General features: G+C 35.4%; 2 protein-coding genes across 8 annotated transcripts in view; one reads left to right on the top strand and one right to left on the bottom strand.

Moving 5' to 3' along the window:
* Positions 1-22,638, bottom strand: part of PDZD8 (PDZ domain containing 8) — an 82,921-nt gene that overhangs the window by 36,418 nt on the left and 23,865 nt on the right. For all 3 annotated transcript variants that reach the window (XR_013367793.1, XR_013367792.1, XM_077877480.1), the window contains exons 2-3: positions 19,811-19,936; positions 4,841-4,943 (exon numbers count right to left, since the gene is read on the bottom strand). Coding sequence is in view for 1 of the 3 variants with exons in the window: in XM_077877480.1 (XP_077733606.1) it covers positions 4,841-4,943; positions 19,811-19,936 (229 nt within the window). In the remaining 2 variants the exon portion in view is untranslated. The remainder of the gene's footprint in view (positions 1-4,840; positions 4,944-19,810; positions 19,937-22,638) is intronic.
* The window catches only part of SLC18A2 (solute carrier family 18 member A2), a 114,670-nt gene that overhangs the window by 76,676 nt on the left and 15,356 nt on the right, over positions 1-22,638 (top strand). The window contains exons 21-22 of one of the 5 annotated variants that reach the window (XM_077877484.1): positions 135-245; positions 797-1,100. The exons of 1 other annotated variant lie outside the window; for it this stretch is intronic. The gene's annotated coding sequence lies outside the window, so the exon portion shown is untranslated. 3 more of the 5 variants (XM_077877483.1, XM_077877481.1, XM_077877485.1) reach the window with 3 other exon arrangements.

The raw sequence follows: 22,638 nt of genomic DNA, 5'->3' as shown, positions 1-22,638 counted from the left end.
TTTCCATGCCTCTTTTCTTATACTGACAGTTCTTTGAAAATAGGGTTATTTTATTTTCAAAGTGCCTCTTTAATTTTAAGGGTATGTTTAAAAAGAAAATTGAGGAAACCTGATACAAATTATTTATCTTTCAGAAAATGAGGTTTTGACTGGGAAGTAGCAGTGAAGAGAAAGAAAAGTACCACTCAAGTCAAAACAGAGAGATAAAGTCTAGAATCCAGGAGGTGAATTCTTCATAATCTATGGTATGGCTGACCCTATCTAAAGCCTTTCTTACAGCAGCTGCCAACTGCAAGTTGCCAGTTGATACCACATAACCTTCTGATAGGAATATACTCATTCTGATTAAGAGTTCCAAATGATCATTTATGGATTCTTTCCAACCATTAGCTGAACGCTCTTTAGGGATTTGTTATTTCTTATCTTTCAGGCAAATCTGAAATACTATGACATCTCCTAATGCCTTGAACCATAGTTCCCTCAGATACCTGCATATTGGGCTCTGTAAGACATGACGTGCTTCTATTTATACTGAATGTATGACTGCTCCAGTATCTCCCTTCTGTCCACCTACTGTAAATTCAGGGACCCAGAAGATTCCTTTCTATTTCCTTGTCCGTTTCAAATAGGAGGAAATCCATGTTCTTTTCAATTACTTGCTTATATCCCAATATAAGAAAAATTTCCTTAAAAATAAGTCCTCAGGCAGACTGGAATATTTCCTTATCATAAGACTATGGATTAGGCACCTAAAATGCATTCATAACCCTTCACCCTTGCCTTCTACTCTACAAAGGCTGAAAAACTAAAATGATTCGCCATAGTTCCTTGCTGTTGGAAACACCGAGTGACTCAGTTCTATCCAAATGATGTAAGTGGAAATCCATGGGAGGAGATTCCAGGAAAGCAATTAAAAAGGACAAAACCTGGCTGACATGTGCTTATGGCATGCTTTAGACCTCACTTTTTTTTTTTTTTTTTTTTTTTAAGACCTCACTCTTTTTCTTGAAAGGTGGATACCCAGGGGGTGGGCATTAGACATCTTGCAGCCATGAGGATAAAAATCTCATACTAAGGATGATGGAGGAGAAGTCAGTCAAGAGCCAGGCTCTGTACTTAAAATATCACTGAGCTGCCATACTGACCCACAGCTTTTCACACAAGGCAAGTCTTTTTCTTGCTTAAGCCATTATTCATTTTATTTTGCTAATATGGAACTAATGCATTATGACTGTTCCAGTTCCACCTCCCAACACTTGTGCAAACACTACAAATCTAGAGCTTTTCGTCTATCATTATTATTTTTAAAGGTTCTATTTATTTATTTGAAAGAGAAAGGGAATGAGCCAGGGGAGGGACAGAGGGAGAGGGAAAGGGAGAAGCAGGCTCCCCATTGAGCAAGGAGCCAAATTAGGGGCTTGATCCCAGGATCCTGGGACCATGACTTGAGGCAAAGGCAGACACTTAACTGAGTGAGCCACCCAGGTGCCCCATTATTATTATTATCATCATTATTATTACTAATGATCTTCCACTATCAGCAAGATGATAAGGTACATTATAATGCTTTAAAGACACAAAGACACATTTAAATTATGGAAAGAAACAAGTTTCTATTATTCTAATAGTCACTGAAACAAGTGGCTCTCTTCATTGAATAAATTTCAACATTTAAAAAACTAATTTAAACCTGAAAACTGTATTTATACAAAGATAGCTTCTAAACTCATCAAGTACTCTCATATATTTTTAAATGATATTCGTTTTTTTAATCCCAATTTGCAATATATTGCAAATGATCAAATCCAATTCTGCAATCTTTTATGTAGTCCTAAAGAACAATAAATTCTCCTCTCTAGTTATTAAATTCAGACATATGTAATTTAATGCCTGGAGACACTTAACTGCTGCTGACATTTTTGATACCTGATGTAATTAGTAACCCAGAAATCTTTCTCCAAAACTACCTATGGCATATGTGAAGACCTAAAATTGTAACTCAAGATTAAGATCTTATTAACCTTTGCTGTAAAATATTAAAGCTGTCTAATCTCATATTTTTGCAAATATAATAAAAGAAACTGAAAATGCCATTAGCAATGGCAAATTATGATCATTTTATACCCAGATAAAACAATAATGCTTTTTCATGTATTCATGTAATTCAGAACAAACTGGTTATTTTATTCCTCTGAAGAGTTGCTTCAAATTGTTTGAAACATAACTTAAAAGAAAGCTGGGGTATGAACAACCACCAAAGAAATGGGACCTTCCTAGAAACCACTATTTTGACCATGTCATTCAGGTGCTCAAAATCTTCAATAGCTCCCTACTACTTTCCAAATTAAAACCCTTTGGCCCATCCTCCCTTTCCAGCTTTACTCCTATTTTCCCACTCGGGTCAAAATTATTCTATTTATTCCAAAAGAATTTCATATATTCAATCTTTATGTAAGGATATTCACAACACTTATTACTTAAAGAAATTATGTAATTTAGAAATAATTCGAGGTCAAAAGAACGTCTAAAGCATACCATATTTCCATTAAAAAAAGTCATGCTCTCAAGAGCATGGAGATATGCTTATAGATCTTTTATAAAAATTGAGAACTGTAACTATTTTTTAAAATGCTACAAAGAATAACAGATTACTCTAGAAATACCAAAAGCACATCATTACTACTATAAAATAGCTAAGTAGCATAGTGCAGAAGTACCTATTCACCATAATGAAGATGTAACAGGGAAATTGTTTTCCTAAATACTGGCTACAAATAATCACAGGATTGGCTATATTGCCACCAAGAATTAAATGTATTAGAAACAGCTAAATATCTAAGTTATTAAGTATTACATTTTTAAAGAATACAACTATAACTTATTCTTGCAAAAAACTTTTGACATGCTAAATGGATCTTATCTTTCAAAAGACTAAAAGTAACTCCAGAGAGGTTTAGGGGTTCCAAAAAGCACTCTTGGAATTTTATTACTATCAAACCCATAATATTTCAGTATATACTTAGTAAATGAAATAAATTGTCTCTAAAAGAGGGGCAATGGTTCCTTTAAGGCATAGACTCCCTCCTCCATTTTAGCCATAAAATTCTGGAATTCTGTTTCCATTGTGAAATTTCATGGGCTTAATACAGAAATTCTACGGATAATTTGGATAAACGCTCTAAATCTTAAAGAGACTACTAGATTTATGCAAAATGCAAGAAGCACATAATAACTGCTATTAAAACTGCTACTCAGAATATTCAGAAAATACCAACTCACTTTGGAAACAAATTAACCAATAACTAGTGACAATTTTTATTCATTTAAGAACACAAAGAATCCAACAAGTTCACTTAAATATGTTGAAGGAAAGCACTACTTTTGTTTATTTTTAGTTCTAGCATTTAAAATATTTTAAAAGCAGGGACCCTGACTGGCTGGGTGGTTGAGTGTCTGCCTTCGACTCAGGGCATGATCCCTGAGTCCCGGGATCTAGTCCCACATCAGGCTCCCTGCACGAAGCCTGCTTCTCCTCCATCTGCCTGTGTCTCTGCCTTTCTCTGTCTCTCGTGAATAAATAAATAAAATCTTTAAAAAAAATATTTTAAAAACCTTTATAATTTTTTCAGTCTTGCAATTTAGGTAATAGTAGCGAGGGGTTTTTTTAATCAAAAAAGAAAACAGAACTCTAAGTCCTTCATACACCAAAAGTACAGCCCAAATCCACTGTCTTTTTTTTTTTTCCTATTTCCTCAGGTAGTAGCTAAAGTAACCAACATTTCCCCTAACTGCCTCCTAACCAATCTCTCAGGTTTACTCTTGCCCTCCTACAATCCTTTGTCCACAGAAGCAGAAAGTTTTGTGCAAAATATACAAAAGATCATGTCACTTGTCATTTTAAAACTCTCCTACCACAAATAATGAAATTCAAATTCTGTATGAGATTAAGCGTGACTCTTTAGCTTTCATACCATGCACTAGCTATACTAGCCTTCTTTTTGTTCTTCAAACCCACCCACCCTCACACAGGTGCTGCTCCCTTTGCAGGAAATGCACTTCCACTCCCTCATTCCCCCAGACTCTCCAGGTGGCTTGCTCCTTTTCAGGATTCAAGTCTCCAGTGTAGCGTTGTCAGAGTTAGCATATAAAAATTGGGTAAATACTTATAATAACAAAAAAAATTAGTTTATCTGAAATTCTAACTGAATTGGGCATCTTGCTCAAGTGCCATCTCTCTAAGAGTTTTCCCTGTTATCAGATCTAAAGAATCTCCTCTGTCATAATCCTATTTTCTTCATAGTATCTGTCAATCTCTGGAAATTTACCATGTTTACTTCTTTTGTTTACCCATTTATTGTCATGTTCTACCACCATCCTGTAAGGTAGTTTACCTCTCCCATCTCTCTTCTAACCCTCACATCGAACTTCTACGCCCATGTTAGCACCAAAAAAAAAGGTCCTTTTTTGTTCTGAACAGTTTCCTGCATCTAACACAGTGCCTGGTACAAAGCAAGCACTCACTCATAAAACATCTACTGAATGAAAGAATTTACTTGCTTTCTAAGGTATTTAGAATGATTTCTAATTCCATCCTCGTGAAATAATTTTCAAGTTCTAAAAGGAAAATTAGACTAGGTTTCTTATGCAAGCAAGTAATCTGAGTATCACAGTTTTATGTGATTCATTTTATTACTGATGTTGTGCTGCAACAGAATAACAGTTGTTCATAATTATGTGTACAGGATCAAAAATAACTCTATAAATATAAAAACATTATTAAAGGTATGCTTATAGAATATAAACTTTATAAAGAGTAAAACACTATGTAAATCCACTGTACCGTCTTAATAGAACTCCTTTGTTTTTCTTCCCAAACACCACTGCTCAACTCGAGTGTACAATGAATATTTGCCTCTCTGTCATAGGATCCAAAAATGAGTAACCTGCAGTATAAAAATAAAACAAGGAGACTATTATACCAGTTATACACAATGAAATTTTTCTTTCTGATTATACTAAGAAGTAATAAATTATTACTATTTATAACTTTGGTAACAGAAAAAAAAATTAAGTCAAATACTTAGTACACCCTCTAGTGGAAAAGTGAAGTAAAGCTAAAATTAGGTGAAATTCAAGGACAAGCTGTTTCTTAGCAGATAAATAGAAAGTAGTATATATTCCTAAGTGTTCTGTAGTTTTTAGAATACAAATACTTCACATCTTTGGTTAGGTTTATTCTTAGGTATATGATGGCTTTTGGTGCAATTATAAATAGGATCAATTCCTTAATTTCTCTTTTATTTCTTTAAAGATTTTACTTATTTATTTATTCATGAGCTACACAGAGAGAGAGGCAGAGACACAGAGGGAGAAGCAGGCTCCATGCAGGGAGCCCGATGTGGGACTCGATCCCTGGACTCCAGGGTCACACCCTGAGCCGAAGGCAGATGCCCAACTGCTGAGCCACCCAGGCGTCCCTTAATTTCTCTTTCTTCTGTCTCATTGTTAATGTATAGAAATGCAACTGATATCTGTGCGTTGATTTTATATCCTGCTGTGCTGAATTGCTGTATGGGTTCTAGCAATTTTGGGTGGAGTCTTTTGAGTTTTCCATATAAAGTATCATGTCATCTGTGAAGAATGAGAGTTTGACTTTTTTTGCCAATTTGAATACCTTTTATTTCTTTTTGTCATCTGACTGCTGAGGCAAGGACTTCTAGTACTATGTTGAACAACAGTGGTGAGAGTGGACATCCCTGACATGTTCCTGACCTTAGGAGAAAAGCACTGGGTGTTACATACAACTAGTGAATTATTGAATTCTACATCTAAAACTAACGGACTTGGGATGCCTGGGTGGCTCAGTGGTTAAGCGTCTGCCTTCTGGCCCAGCGTGTATTCCTGGAGTCCCGGGATCGAGTCCTACATCGGGCTCCCTGCACGGAGCCTGCTTCTCCCTCTGTCTGTGTCTCTGCCTCTCTCTCTCTCTGTGTCTCTCATAATAAATAAATACAATCTTAAAAAAAATAAAAAAAAAAATAAAACTAATGTGCTATATTTTGGCTAATTGATTTTAAATTTAAAACAATTAACTATACTAAATGGGAAAAAATAAATATATATTCATGAGGGAAACACACTGATCAGATATCTTCAAATTAGACTGAATTTAAAAAATAAGTTGCAGAGTGATACATAGAATAGGATACCACCTCTGTGAAAATTACACACACATAAAATAGTACAATATAGTTGTTTATGAACACACCCACACTTCACCATCTAACAGTGTGACTCTAGGCAAAATATTTAACTTCTCAAAACCCATCTGTGTCTCTAAAATTTAGAGCAAAAATAATACCACTTAGACTGTTGTGAAAACAAAAGAAGACAATGCATCCAAGGCATTTAGTATAGCACCTAGCAAACACTAAGTGTCCTGTTGTTTATTTCTATTATTTTAAAAACAGCTGTCAAGGATTAACTATCATCTAATTTTACTGTTTAATATTCAGATCTGAAAAGGAAATCTCAGGCCCAATCTCGAGATGATATAAGGCAGTTTTACTCTTGAAGGAAAAAAATATTACCCACATGTCTAGCTTCCATATTACCTGTCTTCTAAATCAGAGCATAAGCCTACCAGTGTATTTCAGGAATAAGTTTGGGAATAGCTTTAGCATTAATTAGCGTTTTGTCTGCTACTCTTATTACTTTATGTCTACACAAAGATCATGGGGGTAGAAGTGAGATTTAAAAAGAAAAGGTGGATATAACATATTAGAGTAATATGAGAAAACTGTGTCCTAAGGTTGGAGATCTCAAGCAAATTATGTCCATACTTCACAAACTGGTTTCATAAACCAAAAAGCCTGAATAAACTTCATGGCAAAACAAAAACAATCCTATATTTATTTTTTAATCATAAAAGTAAATTTAAACTTTGTGCCTAACAGCCTACTGACAAAAAATTAAGAAGATTCATAATTATTCATAAAATACTAAGTTTAGAAAAATGAGAATTTTCATCAAAGCTCTGCTGCCACCATCTGCTCAAAAGAGTAAACTACTACCTGCAGGTCTTTACTGTCACGTGTAGGCTATGCACCAGCTAATGCTCCCAAATTCTCAGGAGATATTAATCTTCAGGATTGAAGCACAATTACAATTCTCAAGAATCCTTCCTTTTTTTAAGATTTTTATTTTATTTATTCATAGAGACAGAGAGAGAGAGAGAGAGGCAGAGACACAGGCAGAGGGAGAAGCAGGCACCACACAGAGAGCCTGACATGGGACTCAATCCTGGGTCTCCAGGATCATGCCCTGGGCTGCAGGCGGCGCTAAACCGCTGCGCCACCAGGGCTGCCCTCAAGAATCCTTCCTTGAAAGCGTAACACTTTAATCATATTTTTATATTTTTCATAACATCTTTTGAAGCACAATTCTCAAGAATCCTTCCTTGAAAGCATAACACTTTAATCATATTTTTATATTTTTCATAACATCTTCTTAATGTTTTTGAAGAGAATCACACAAAGCTTAACAATGATTAACTTAAAATTTGAGTCACAGACCTGAAGGTAAGAAAAGAAAACATAAAAGCAAATCTTTGTAACCTTGATTTACGCAATGATTTTCTTAAGACAGGACAGCAAAAGTGTAAGTACCAAAGGAAAAAGAAAAAGAAAAATGAGACTTCAACGAAATTAAAATTTTTGTGTTTCAAAGGACATCACCAAGTAAGTGAAAAGACAATTCACAGAATGGGAGAAAATATTTTCAATTAGGACTTGGACATTTCTCCATAGAAGATAGGCAAATAGCCAATAAGCACATGAAAACAGGCTCAACACCATTAGCCATCAGGGAAATGACAATCAAAATCACAATGAGATGCCACTTCACACTCACTAGAGATCAAAAAAGGAAACACATACTAGTGAGGATGTAGAGAAACAAATCTTTGTACTTTGCTGGAAGGAAGTAAAATGGTGCAGCCACTTTGAAAAATAGTTTGGCAGTTCCTTAAAAAGTTAACATATCACACAGCACTTCCACTCCTGGGTATATAACCAAGAGGAATGAAAGCATACATTCACACAAAATCTTAATATGCATGTTCAAAGCAGCATTATTCTTAATAGCCAAAACATAAAAACAACCTATATACCAAACAACTGATGAAGAGGTAAATAGAATGTGGCAGATACACAAAATGGAATATTATTTGGCAATAAGAGGAAATGAAGTAATAATACATGCAACAATATGAATGAACCTCAAAAAAATGCTCAGTGAAAAAAGCCGGTCACAAAAGACCACGTACTATATGAATCCACCTTTATATGAAAGGCTTGGAGTAGGTAAATTTAGAGACAGAAAGTATATCAGTGGTTACTCTGGGCCAGGGAGGAGGGTTAGGGGGACTAGGGATTGAATACTAATGGGTATAGTTTCTTTAGGAGGGACAAAAATATTCTAAAATTAGATTGTGATGATGGTTGCACAACCCTGTGAATGTACTCAAACACAATGAATCCTATACTTTACATGGATGAATTGTATGGTTTGTGAGTTATATCTCAATAAAGCTGATTAAAGAAAAAAAGAATAATGAATGATCATAACAAAGAGTAAAATCATTAGGGTTACACTAAAACTTTTAAACATTTGCTACAAAAAGATATGATAAATCCTTGATTTATCATTACTATGAATCAATATACTGTGAAAAGATGCACATTTCAATAAAACATAAGCCTGATTTTTATCTGGTATTTGATAACAGAAAACATTAAAAAACAGAAAACCTTTTGAAACAAAATAAATTCCAAATGAAAATTGTTTAAAATATTGAAATACCACAAATATTTAACATTCAATAGTTTTTCTTAACAATGAAATTTTAAAGTACACAAAGCATTAGTTGCTCTGATAATCCTGATCTTTGTTTTGTGACAAATATTCCAGATATAGAAAATTTTCATTTTGCACTAATTGGTCCAACTGTTAAAAGTACTTCCAAAAACACCTCCAGACTGGATGTTAGGGTTCATTATGTCTCAGATAACTTAATTTCTTTTTTTAATAATAAAAATATTTTGCTGGATTGTCCAGAACAGGTTTTGCCATTGAAATAGATACTGCTTTTATTCATTCTGATTTTAATTTTTATTTATTTATTTAAGTGAGAGAGAGAAAGAGCAATAATCAGGCAAGAGGGGTAGAGAGGGAAATAGTCTCCCCACTGAGCAGGGAACCCAACTCAGGGCTTCATCCCAGGACCCTGCACCACCTGAGCTGAAGGCAGACTTAAGCTTAACCAACTGAGCTAACCAGGTGCCTCTATTAATTCTGATTTTAGATCAACTTCTGATTCTACCTCAGAGCATACCACAACATTGACATATTCTCTTTACGTTTCTTCCATTAAAGCGCTTACAAAGAACTGTAGCCTATAGTGAATATTCAATTATTAGAAAAAGCCTGCAAACATTATTAGTACTCTAACAAAGTAACTTTAGTTTCTCCCAGAAAAGTTAACACAACACAGAAGCATGTCTCATACTGCTATTTTAAAGATTTATTTTGCTTGGAAAACTTCTCTTTTGAAAAAAATGAAGTATTATTTCTTAGGGTTTGTATATACTACGCATATAAATTTATTAATATTCATTTAGTTTGTAAGAATGACTCCCATTAGCAGACAGGGCAAAAGTTACACTCAAGACTGATTGTTAGGATTCCTGGGTGGTTTGGTGGTTTAGGGCCTAGCTTCGGCCCAGGGCATGATCCTGGAGTTCCAGGATTGAGTCCCGCATTGGGCTCCCTGCATGGAGCCTGCATCTCCCTCTGCCTGTGTTTCTGCCTCTCTCTGTGTGTCTCTCATGAATGAATGGATAAAATCTTTTTTTTTTTTTTTTTTTTTTTAAAGACTGACTGTTGAGACCATGACTGTTCCTCTCTACAAGTCCCATATCTGATCCCCAGGACATACTTCCTATGTCAGTGTTTCCTGTGCCTGCTTTTGACGTGTAGTCAGTGGATTTCTTCACCCAATAATGACTCTACGTTGAAAGAAGAATTATAATATTTCCTTCCACTTTTTGACTGGTATCTCCTAACATGTAAATTTTTGGAGAGATGCCAGGAAGAATTTCCTACTGGAAACACAAGTACCAGTCAGGTGAATTTAGAAAGCATTTGCTTTAGCTTAGGCAGAACATTTGAAACAAGAATCCATTTTTCATCCTACATGCCTATGTACTTACAATTCAATCTTGAATTAAAGGCTTTAAATTATATAATCACCATAAATAGGTGGTAACAATCACTGGCTAATACATATTTTGAGTTAAATGAACACTCAGTATATGCTGAATGACCGAGAAATGGTATGAAAATTTTTTTACTATACTACTTTAAAAGGGGGAAGAGTCCATACTACTGAACAAAATGGCAAAGGAAATTGCCTTTAGACCCCTCTGTCTCCTGAAAGAGCTATTGTTAGTTCTATGAAAGTTCTAAGTTCAAAAGGTTAATTTTCTTAATGGCAAAAGTATATTAAAACCTCATGTTAACAACACAAACACTACTTATCAAGAAGAGACAATTTATAAGACTCAAGGCCAAACCACTGAGAACAGGAAATTCCCAATGCGCCCTTTTAGTAGAAGCTCATTTTATACCTAAAGTGAAAAACAGAAATCCTCTTAAAAAAAAAAAAAAGATTAAACGTAATTTCAAAGGAGTCTTACACCTGTAGGGAGTCAAATATCAACTCATGGGTTGTGAAAAGAATCGAATGTAGCTGACCTCCTCCTATACATGCTTAGGGCCTATACCATCCCTTCCCTTCCCCTGGAAACCATCCCACTCAGAATTTAACTCTCTTGTCTATGACAAAGACTTCCAACCTAATGTCTAGTTCTGTTCCTGCTTTGCTCCTTCTTCTTCTTCTTCTTTTTTTTTTTAAGATTTACTTATTTTGAGAAGGGGAGAGCAAGCACACAAGCGAATGGGAGGAGGGGCAGATAGAAGAGAGAATCCCAAGTTGACTCCCCACTGAGTGAGGAACCCAACACAGGGTTTGATCCCAAGACCCCAGGACTACGACCCAGGCTAAAATCAAGAATTGGAGGCTCAACCAACTGAGCCACCCAGGTGCCCCTCTCCTGTTTTGTTTCGAAAACCCCAAGTTTACAGAATATCTGTAGAGGGAAATCTAACCATGCCCTACTACTAAAGAATATATAAAATCATGTTTACCTCCCTCTAAAATAAGCACCTCTATTTCTCTTACTAGTGATGAAAGGCAGAAACTGTGTCTTGCTTTTTATAACGACTAATATCTGGAAAAATAATATCTGATGACCAAATCAAAGTCAATTTGCCATAATTCTACTCAACTCAAATCCTTAATAGTCATTTGCTTCTCCCACCTATACCCATCACATATTCAGCCACTCAAGAAATCTTGTCCTAGTTATCTTATTTGTCCCCTTCTTTCTGTTCCTATTGATTTCAAGTATCTTTCAAGTGCTTACCTTTTCACCTTTAACCTGTAACACCTCTTAATTAGTCTCTGGGGCTTTACCTCTCTATGCAATCTACCTTATAAACAGCAATCGTCTTAAAACAAGTGTTTCTTTTTTTTTTTTTTTTTAAACAAGTGTTTCTTAATGTCATCTTCAGACACTTTCAATAACTTACCTCTGATTAAAGGATAACTATCTTGGACTTCTGCTAGCAAATTTGGCCCTGACCTTTCATCTAAACATCGATAGTTCAGACAGGTCTCTGAAAATACTTCAAAAATTCTCACTTTTGTCTTTTTTTTTTTTTTTTTTAATTTTTATTTATTTATGATAGTCACAGAGAGAGAGAGAGGCGCAGAGACACAGGCAGAGGGAGAAGCAGGCTCCACGCACCGGGAGCCCAACGTGGGACTCGATCCCGGGTCTCCAGGATCGCGCCCTGGGCCAAAGGCAGGCGCCAAACCGCTGTGCCACCCAGGGATCCCCCCCTTTTTTTTTTTTAAAGATTTTATTTATTCATGAGAATACATGGGGGGTGGGGGGGGGGGCGCGGCAGAGACACAGGCAGAGGGAGAAGCAGGCTCCATGCAGGGAGCTTGACATGGGACTCGATCCCCAGTCTCCAGGATCACACCCTGGGCCGGAGGCGGCGCTAAACCCCCGAGCCACCCCGGGCTGCCCTTACTTTTGTCTTATTGGCTCTTTTCCCAATCATCTACATTATGTATTTTTATTTAATTAATAAATAATCATAGGCCCCATTAGTGGATGGTTAGCAAATACATACATGTATAGACACTTATAGGTATATAATACATATAAAATATACATAATTTAGAAATCATTAATTTACCTAGTTCTCCCAATTTCAGTTCATTCTCTTAGCATTGTTCTTTGCCTTGGTTCTTTGCCCTTTCATATTTTTGTACCTTAAATCCTGGTTCCCAGTAACATCAGCAATTTACTTATTTGCTTAATCCTGTAATACATCTCATTAATAAATTAATAAATGGCAAAATGACAGACCTAAATACAACTTAATCATTACATTAAATGTAAATGAACTAAACACTCCAATGAAAAGGTAGATTGTCAGACTACACGTAAAAGAATCAACTGTTTGTAATGTAGACTTAAACCAGAAAACACAAAAAGTCTGAAAGTGAAAGACTGTAGAAAAAACATAGAAACGATATAAATAAACATAAGAAAACTGTAGCAGCTTTATCAATACTACACAAAATAAATATCAAAACAAGAAATATTATGATACAAAAAAGGGACCCTTTGTAAATGGTAAAAGGGCCAATATATCATGAAGAAATATGCACCTAATAACGAAACTACAAAAAAAGAGATAAATTCATAGTCATGCTTGAAGATTTAAACACACTTTCATTCAGCAATTGACAGAACTAGAATAAAAACATCAGTAAGTACACAGAAGATCTGAATCACTTTACTGGCAGTCCTTACTTTGAGTTACTGCAAATGAGAACTCTGTCCCTGCTTTATACTGTTCTGATATGCAAGGTTTTGGTTAACATAGTTCCATGCTGAGTGAGGACTATTTGTATATGTTTTTATATAGTTTTGGGTTTTGGAAGTATGTTAATGCTCTACATATTAAAATAAGAATCAATAAGGATAGAAAGGCAGAGGTGGGAGGGAGGAAAACCAAAACTGAAAGCAAACAGAAAAAAAATAAACCCAGCTATATTTCAAATGAAAACATAACACAGTGAAGGGGGAAAATTAATCTAATTTATGAATACAGTACTTGACCATATGACCCTTATCTTGGGTAGAGTGGGAGTGGGGGGAACTACAAATAAATCCTGAATTCCTTTTTGTAAGTACATTTTCTCTACTTCTAGGGACAAAGCAATTCTGAAACTATTTGAGATGTATTACAGGATTAAGCAAATAAGTAAATTGCTGATGTTACTGGGAACCAGGATTTAAGGTACAAAAATATGAAAGGGCAAAGAACCAAGGCAAAGAACAATGCTAAGAGAATGAACTGAAATTGGGAGAACTAGGTAAATTAATGATTTCTAAATTATGTATATTTTATATGTATTATATACCTATAAGTGTCTATACATGTATGTATTTGCTAACCATCCACTAATGGGGCCTATGATTATATATGAGCAGCAATGAATATAATACCCAAAACCCAGATCTTGATTTTAATATCATTTTCAACTAAAAGGAACCATGGCTCTGGAAAAATAACTGATTATAGAACTGTGACAGAGAAGATACAAAACGAACCCAGAATAGCTGTTACACCACAAAATGATAAAGACCTTAAAAAAAAAAAGACAGGATTATGTCAGATGCAGCATACATGAGCCAGTTTGAAGGGGTTCCTAGAGGCCAAATATGGGACAATTTAGGTACCAAAATATTTAAAATAGTAAAGAAAAATAAAACAGGAATCCATGAATCCGTGCAGATAATAGGAATAAGGGAAGACTTGTGGTAACTGAGTAAAATGTTAACTGCTGTAGTTTTCTGTTTTTGTGCTAACATTTGAAAATTTTTTAAATGACGTTATTTTTGGAATCCAGTAAAACACTTTAGAAGCTACTGACAAAATAGTCTTCAGAACAGTGTGACTCAGTGAAGAATTGACCTTAATTAGAATCTCCTATCTATAATTAGTACAGGTTATCCTAAATATACTGCTTTAGAGTACAGAACTCTCACACAACAAAATTTCAGAGTCTCTGCCTTTACAAACTATAATCTTAGTTTGTTTAAAACATAACTGGTTGATAAAACCAGACAAACAAAAGAAAATATATCTATTACATCAATGTTTTTAAAATATAAAGATGTATATGACAAATTCCTCCTAGAATTTGGTGCCAGAATTTCTTTTCCCCTGAAGAACATGCACAGTATACCAGAAAATAAAAGCTACGTAATCCATCAAGTTTCCTTTGTTGCCAGAAAACTGATCTTTTCTTCTCTATATGGTTGTTTTTTTATATACTTTATCTTCTATTTAACTGCATATGGGCAAATATTTTCTCTGCAAAATACCTCAAATCCTAAAATGAAATATAATTTATGAGAAAATTTATAAATCAAAAAATAATCTTAACAATATGACTGCAATACTAATGTGAAATAATTTAGTTTTCTAATAGCAGTGCTACGAATACAGCAATTGAGTTCATCTATGGTTTAAAAAGTCAGCTTTAGGGCAGCCTGGTGGCTCATTGGTTTAGCGCTGTCTTCAGCCCAGGGCGTGGTCCTGGAGACCTGGGATCAAAGTCCCACGTTGGGCTCCCTGCATTGGAGCCTGCTTCTCCTTCTGCCTGTGTCTCTGCCTCTCTCTCTGTCTCTCCCTCTCTCTCTCTCTCTCATGAATAAATAAAATCTTAAAAAAATTTTTTTTTAAAAAGTCAGCTTTAGTCAATGCAAAAAAAATTTGACACAAAGTATTAGAACCAATTTTACAAGCAAACTTGTGTTTCTACATGCAAGTTAATTGGGGAATTCAAAACTATATTGCAAATAATTAGAAAATAACTTCCTTTTACACTGTGAGACCCTTTTAAAGTAATAAAATTCAAATTCCAGTTCTTACAACCAAATACGTAAAGAAGAAGATATTTTTGTTTAAAGATTTGTTTTCTTCTTAATACTATGATTATTACATTAAGGCATAATAAGAGAGATTACTGGGGCACCTGGTTTGAGCATCCAACTCTTGATTTTGGCTCAGAGCATGATCTCAGGGTCATGGGATGGAGCCACGCGCTGGGCTCTTCACTCAGCATGGAGTCCCTCTTCCTCTGTTTCTCCTCGCCGCCACCCCCCCACCCCGCTTGCACAATCTTTCTCAAATAAAATTTTTTAAATCTTAAAAAAAAAAGGGCTATGCAGCAAGCACTTGAGTGTTATGTATCTATCTCTTATCACAATTACCAGCAAGGCAGCAAGCATCCTTGCCCATTCTATGGATATGGAACTTGTTTAAAGACATATAATAGTAAGAGCACATGGCTAGGATATGAACACGGCACTCTGTAACTCAAATGCCAGTATTACTACCACTTCATGTTGCCTTTGAAGCATAAAGTTTCCAGTTGTACAACTCCAATACTTTCAGTAAAGTTTGTTTTCTATGAATACTTGGGATTTGTTTCCTCATTGGCAAAATACACTCTTAAAGACTTACAACAGATAAATCTGAAAAAAATCTTCACACAGATTTGTGTGAAACTATATCAAAATAAACTTAAAAAAAAGTCCTCACAACACAGCCATTATTTCAAATTAAGTAGTTTAAGAAATAAAAAGAAATCTTCATACAGAACTATAGTTTTCTGGGGGATAATGAATTTGATGTTCTGTTTATGGACCTGGGAAAGAATTAACTAAAGTTCATTATTTTTACCAGATTCAAGGTCAAGTCCTAAAAAGCCTAAGAAATAATTCTTAGTATTCCTAAGAATGTTAACCTAAAACTATTAACAATAGTAAATGATACAAATGACATTATACCAACTAGAATCTGTAGGTCTCTTTTGAGCAAGATAAACGTGAATATGCATGTCTAAATGCTAAAATAACTCATGACAGCATGCTAATTCAAAACAATTTTAGCCACATACAAATGGTCAGTCCACAGATATGTTTTAATTTTAAATCTTATGTTCTTGGGGCAGGGGCAGCTGGGTGGCTCGGTTAAGCCTCAGGCCATGATCTCATGGGTCATGGGATAGAATCCTGTGTCGGGCTCCACACTCAGCTGGGAGTCCACTTGAAGATTCTCTCCCTATGCACCCCCCCACATGCTCTGCTTCTAAAGTAAATAAATAAATCTTTAAAAAATGTTTATGTTCTCTTAAAAATTTGTTCAATAATTTTATTCTATTTGCTCAAACCTTTATATCATTAAATGAAGTCGTCATGGCAAAAAAAAAATCTCTCAAGAAAACCTTTAAGTTTCCAAAATTGAAGTAAGCATTCCTCCTTCCTCCAAAAAGGGCACTTATTTTTCTTCCATTTTTTTCTACAGTGTCGCTTTCTTTCTGCTTTAGAGTTTACAGTATATCACAGGACATGAGTTTATTCAAGACCAGGAAAAATTATTAAAATATAAATGCCTAGATTACAGTAATATATATATCCTCTTTAGTCTGAATCCTACAAACTTGGAATCTATCTTACCTGAGAGTTCTACTTTTTATACTAAGAAAAAAGTTTAGAAGAAAAGTAATGTAAGATTTTAATGAAAAAAATATGAAAAGAATGTTTAGAATTCAATTTGAAGACAAAAAGGCAAGGATGAGTAGAAATGTAATTTATTCTTTACTTCATAAACAATTTTAAGTAATCCTTAACTTATGTGAAAATAACACAGCACCACAACACTAGGTAACTTTAATATGGTTGGGTTTAGGGCAGCCCGGGTGGCTCAGCGGTTTAGCGCCGCCTTCAGCCCAGGGTGTGATCCTGGAGACCCGGGATCGAGTCCTGCGTCGGGCTCCTGGCATGGAGCCTGCTTCTCCCTCTACCTGTGTCTCTGCCTCTTTCTCTCTGTGTCTCTCATGAATAAATAAATAAAATCTTTTTAAAAAAACATGGTTGGGTTTATAAAGATAGTGACTAGAAAATGCTCTAGACAGGTGTGTGCTTTCTCCCAAGAAGAAGCTGTCACCTGGAGGAAGGTGATGGCAATATAACCCAAGTTTACAGGCTATTGTCTCTACTTTCCTCTTCAACTTCTAAAAATGTGAGTTAACAACGAACTACTGTCCATGCTTTCCATATCAAATCCCTAGAAATGCTGATCCTTATTTTTTAATTTTTTTGACCAGTGATACAGTAACAAAAATCAAACAATATAAAAAAGTTTATAGTGAAAAGTTTGCCTCTCACCTTTACCCCCAGTCCATCATCAACCCAGTTCCCTCTCCTATACCCCTTAAGAAAGTTTTCTTTCAAGTTCTTTCAGAAATTCATTATATAGTTCTTTATTAAAATAAAGTAGGACAGACACACTCACAAATTGTAATGCTTATCACTTATCTCAATCCAATGTGACCTAAATAATGCCTGACTATACTTGCTCAGTGCCTTCATGAAGTCTTTGATTCATGGCTGACAGCAAGGCTTTAACAAGCAGTACCTCAGATAAAGCAAAAGAATGGTGAGTACCGGTGACACCAACAGCTAGTAGTTGAACAGCCACAACCAATATAATCAATCTATACTCCCACCAGCAACATTAAGGCAAAAGAACTAGTTTTTATAAATTCCTATAACAGTATCTCCTTATTACACATCACCTACATCATAGTAAACAAATGTATGTTGAATAAATGAATAATAAATCTTCTTCAAGGCTGTCTTTGTAGGTTTGGGAAAGGGTAGATGAGCAGCCAGATACAGGAGGGGCAAGAAATTTTGTCCAAAACTGCCCTTCTAATGTCTTAAAGTTGCTATACTATTTTGGAAAAGTTAATCCAATGGTATGATTCTGAATCTACAAGAAATGTGAATCTACAAGAAAATTCAGTAGAACAAAAAAAAAAGAAACATCTGGTCAAAATTTCCTTAGTCATAGGTCACTTAAAAAATGTCCTTCCAAAAAAAACAAAAAACAAAAAAATGTCCTTCCTAATCTTAATAGGACAAGCCCAAATTAAAATTAGGTATCTAATACTCCCGCTTACCATATCATATTTAGTTTACTCATTTCAAAAAGCTGGGTTTTTAACTGTATATGTCTTTTACTGTACACTGTGGTCCCTTTTACAAAATCTACACTATATTTAGTCTTTCCTTGATAAAAGAATTCCTTTTCAACCAGTCTTTCTGACATAATGATGTACAGTATTGAATCACTCCAAGACAAAACAAAAGAAGTGTTTAGCACATTATTAGTATACTCAAAATTAACATATTAGCAAGGACACAAATACATTAGGTACAAAATATAACTCTGTACCCCGGCACTTCTTGTTTTTATGAGCTAGAAATAAAAATAGAAGTGATAAGTACCAAGTAAGGGTACAAATAAGTGTCATATAAATGTAGCATAAGGACAATATTCTTGTACTTGAAATGAACAGAACAATTAAAGAGGCAGTTGCTGAAGTGGATCAAGGAAGTCTGGTTTCAAGGAGCAGAAAACAGGGTAAGGCCTTCAGTGGAGAATCAACACAAGAAGCATAGTACTTTAAAATATCTAAGGCAGAGAATAGTGAACTATGTCCATGGGCCAAATCCAGTCCCTGCTTGTTTTTGTGTAGCCTATAAACTACCAAAGGATTTTACATTTTTTAAATGATAGAAAAAAATTAAGAGTATTTCAGGACACATGAAAATTATGAAATTCATATGTAGAGTTTTATGGGCACACAGCCATACTATGCCCATTCGTTTACCTGCTGTCTATGACTGCTTTCATCCTATAAGGCTGAGCTGAGTAATGGCAACAGAGACCATGTGAATCATGAAGCCTAAAATATTTACTATCTGGCCCTTGAGAGAGAAAGTTTGCCAACCTCCTGCTTTAAGAAAGAAAGCCTATGTGGCTGAGACATTATGAGTGAGGAGCTAAGAAGTGAAAGAAGCTAGAGAAGCAAGAGACGCATGTAGGCCACAGCAAGGATTTGGGTCTATATTCTAGTAACAGGGAAGCCATTAAAGAATTTTAAGTAGGAAAGTGACAAGAAGATTTGCATTTTAAAAAGCTCATTCTGGTGGTTACATCTGTAATCAGTATTAGGAGAAAAGTAAGGAGGTTAGTGTACTAGTTTAAGCAAGATATGAACACAGTTTAGACCATGGGGCATGCAAAGTAAAATAAGGAGGCTGGACAAGATTATTTTGGAGATCCCTTTTCAGCTCTAAAATGTTAAGAATCGCAGGGCTTTCTAAATCTGGATTTGCAACTTTCCAGGGTATTTATGATTATCACATACAAGTCTGGAGAATGTTGTACCAAAACAGCTCTCCAAAAGTCAGTAAATTAGAAATATGCCAAAAGAGCATCAAGCATCTAAAAAGTCTGGGAATTACTGAAGAATAAATGATCCTCTCCATTAGAATACTTTCTAAAATATGGTATATATTTTTTGCAAGCTGGAAAGGATTAGTTTTAGGAAATTTATGATTAAAGATTTACAGATCATAAAATATAAATTAACCCAAAGGGGGAACAAACACAAATATGGTTAAGTATATTTTCACTGCACTTTCTTTCCCATAATGTAGCAAAGATGAAACAAAGAACATACCTGCTACACTCTAACAATGTAACTTTAAGGCGGCCTTCAGTAAGTGCCCATTGTTGTATATGGATATGCTCTTCTTCATCTTCTTCAAATCCTTGCGAAGTTTGGAATGGAAAAAACGGCTTAAACCTGAGAAAAGTAAAGATAATACTAAATTTTGGGGCAATAAACACCACAGTTTGAAGAGTAATAACAAAACTTACCTATAGGAAAACAACAGAAAACACCTAATACTGCATGTACCCTAAAAACCCAAAGCTTATCATATACTCTCCTACAATGGCAGCAGATGGTGCCTTCTCTGTGGCACCCAGAACTCCTGTTTTCTTTTTTTCTTTCTTTTTTTTTTTTTTTGGCATGCCCTCATTGATAAGGTAGGACACTTAGAAAAAAGGAAACAAAAATCTAAAGACCACCATTAGGCCCTGAAACTTGGGTGGGGCAGGATAGATATTCTTTCTGGACCAGATGGGAAGAGTGTTCCTATTGTACAAGATCAAAATTCAGAATGCACTGTTCCTGGAAACAATATAATTGATAGTAATTAGTACATGGCAATGATTAATAATAACAATTAATGGTGGTAAAGGTACTCATTAGAATTGTTTACTATTTGCCAGGCAGTATGCTAAGAGCTTTCCAAGCTTTCTCTCATGTAATGCTTACAATGCTTGAAAGGATGCTATAACTAGCTTCCCTTTCCAGATGAGAATAGTGAGTCTTAGAGGTTAAAGGATTTGCTCAATGTTACATGGTGGGTGGCAAAACCAGAATTCAAGGTAGTCTGACTGCATCAAAATCCAAACACTTCAGTTACCCATGAATAATTCAGGCCTCTATGTGCATATTCTTTAATACTCTGGTTTTCATGGAGAAACTTATGCTGTGTTATGAACTGTAGGCTTTAAAAACTCTAATTTGAAACACAAATTCATGTCTTCATTAAAGCAACGGACAAAGAAAATGAAGAGAAAATTGGGCTCAGCGACCTAAAGTTCTCAATTCATTTTATACACTGCCACTAGACATGGCATTTGTCTGCTTGAAGCTTCAATGGCTTCTTATTAACCCCACACGAAAAGATAGTCAAAAGTTCTTGATTTCACATCCAAGGTCCACCACAATTAATCTTTCCAATGACATTTTTTCTTATTAGAAACCTTCCTATCTAGAAAGTGTAGTCACCTCACGTACCCAGAAGATACCATACACATTCCTGTTTTCAGGCTTTTTGAACTAACTGGATGTTTCCCCTACATCTCAAAGCCTAGCCAAATCCTAAACACTTTCTAAAATCAGCTTTAGGTCCTAGATCACAGCAGAGCACACACACTGCTTTCACTCTTCTTTATTTTGAGTTACTTAAATTGCCATGATTTATGCCTATATGTGACCTGGTCTCACACTGTTTGTACCCCTCATGCACACAATCAGGGCTCAAGTATGTGTTGAGCTGATTTATGGAAATCCCACACTAAAAATGAAATAAACATTTAGAAAATATTAATAGCCCACTATAGCTAATATTGAAAGATACTGATGGAGAGAAATACTGTTTTATGGTTTTCCCAATCAAACAGGATCAAAGGAAAAACTTTTTAGGGAAAGATACGTAGGTATACAAATAATGCTCAGTGCTTTTCTCCTGCTTCTGAACTAGGAGGGAGGCAGAGTCCTCTCAGTTCCTTAATTTGCATTTGAAGTCATTTATTTATTTTTTATTTATTTATTTTTATTGGTGTTCAATTTACTAACATACAGAATAACCCCCAGTGCCCATCACCCATTCACTCCCACCCCCCGCCCTCCTCCCCTTCCAACACCCCTAGTTCGTTTCCCAGAGTTAGCAGTCTTTACGTTCTGTCTCCCTTTCTGATATTTCCCACACATTTCTTCCCCCTTCCCTTATATTCCCTTTCACTATTATTTATATTCCCCAAATGAATGAGAACATATAATGTTTGTCCTTCTCCGACTGGCTTACTTCACTCAGCATAATACCCTCCAGTTCCATCCAAGTTGAAGCAAATGGTGGGTATTTGTCATTTCTAATAGCTGAGTAATATTCCATTGTATACATAAACCACATCTTCTTTATCCATTCATCTTTCGTTGGACACCGAGGCTCCTTCCACAGTTTGGCTATCGTGGCCATTGCTGCTATAAACATCGGGGTGCAGGTGTCCCGGCGTTTCACTGCATCTGTATCTTTGGGGTAAATCCCCAGCAGTGCAATTGCTGGGTCGTAGGGCAGGTCTATTTTTAACTGTTTGAGGAACCTCCACACAGTTTTCCAGAGTGGCTGCACCAGTTCACATTCCCACCAATTTAATTCAAACTGGCACCACATTTTTGAAAAGAAAAAAAATTAGGAACTAAGTCTTATTATGTTAATACATTAATGTAATTAGTGCTTTTAACATGCAAGCCTTATGGTTCCTGTAGGACACACCACTGTCTTTATCTTTACAAAGATCACTATACTGGTACACAATCAACTTTGAATACAACAATCCAGCTAAGTCACAGTGTTCTATGAATAAACTTTTCTTGCCATGTATAAACTTAAAATTCAATAAAAACATTTCCCACAGGTGTGTGACTTCAATGTTCTATGAAACAAAATCTTATTTGGTTTATTAATGCTGCTAGCAGAGTTTGCTAAAGTGTTTATGCACAAAAATACACTAAAATCACAAAACTGAATTCCATTTAAATATAGCACACTGAACAGTGGGGTAAAGCTATTTGTTCACCAAGCTAATAAACAGAATCCACACATTCATATCCTCTAAGGACATCTGGTTTTCTAAGGTTTTATGTGCAAGGCT

Source organism: Canis aureus, chromosome 29, assembly GCF_053574225.1.
Source record: "Canis aureus isolate CA01 chromosome 29, VMU_Caureus_v.1.0, whole genome shotgun sequence".
NCBI lineage: Eukaryota > Metazoa > Chordata > Mammalia > Carnivora > Canidae > Canis > Canis aureus.
The sequence above is the reverse complement of the archived record's forward strand: the minus strand, read 5'-3'. Positions and strand labels throughout refer to the sequence as shown.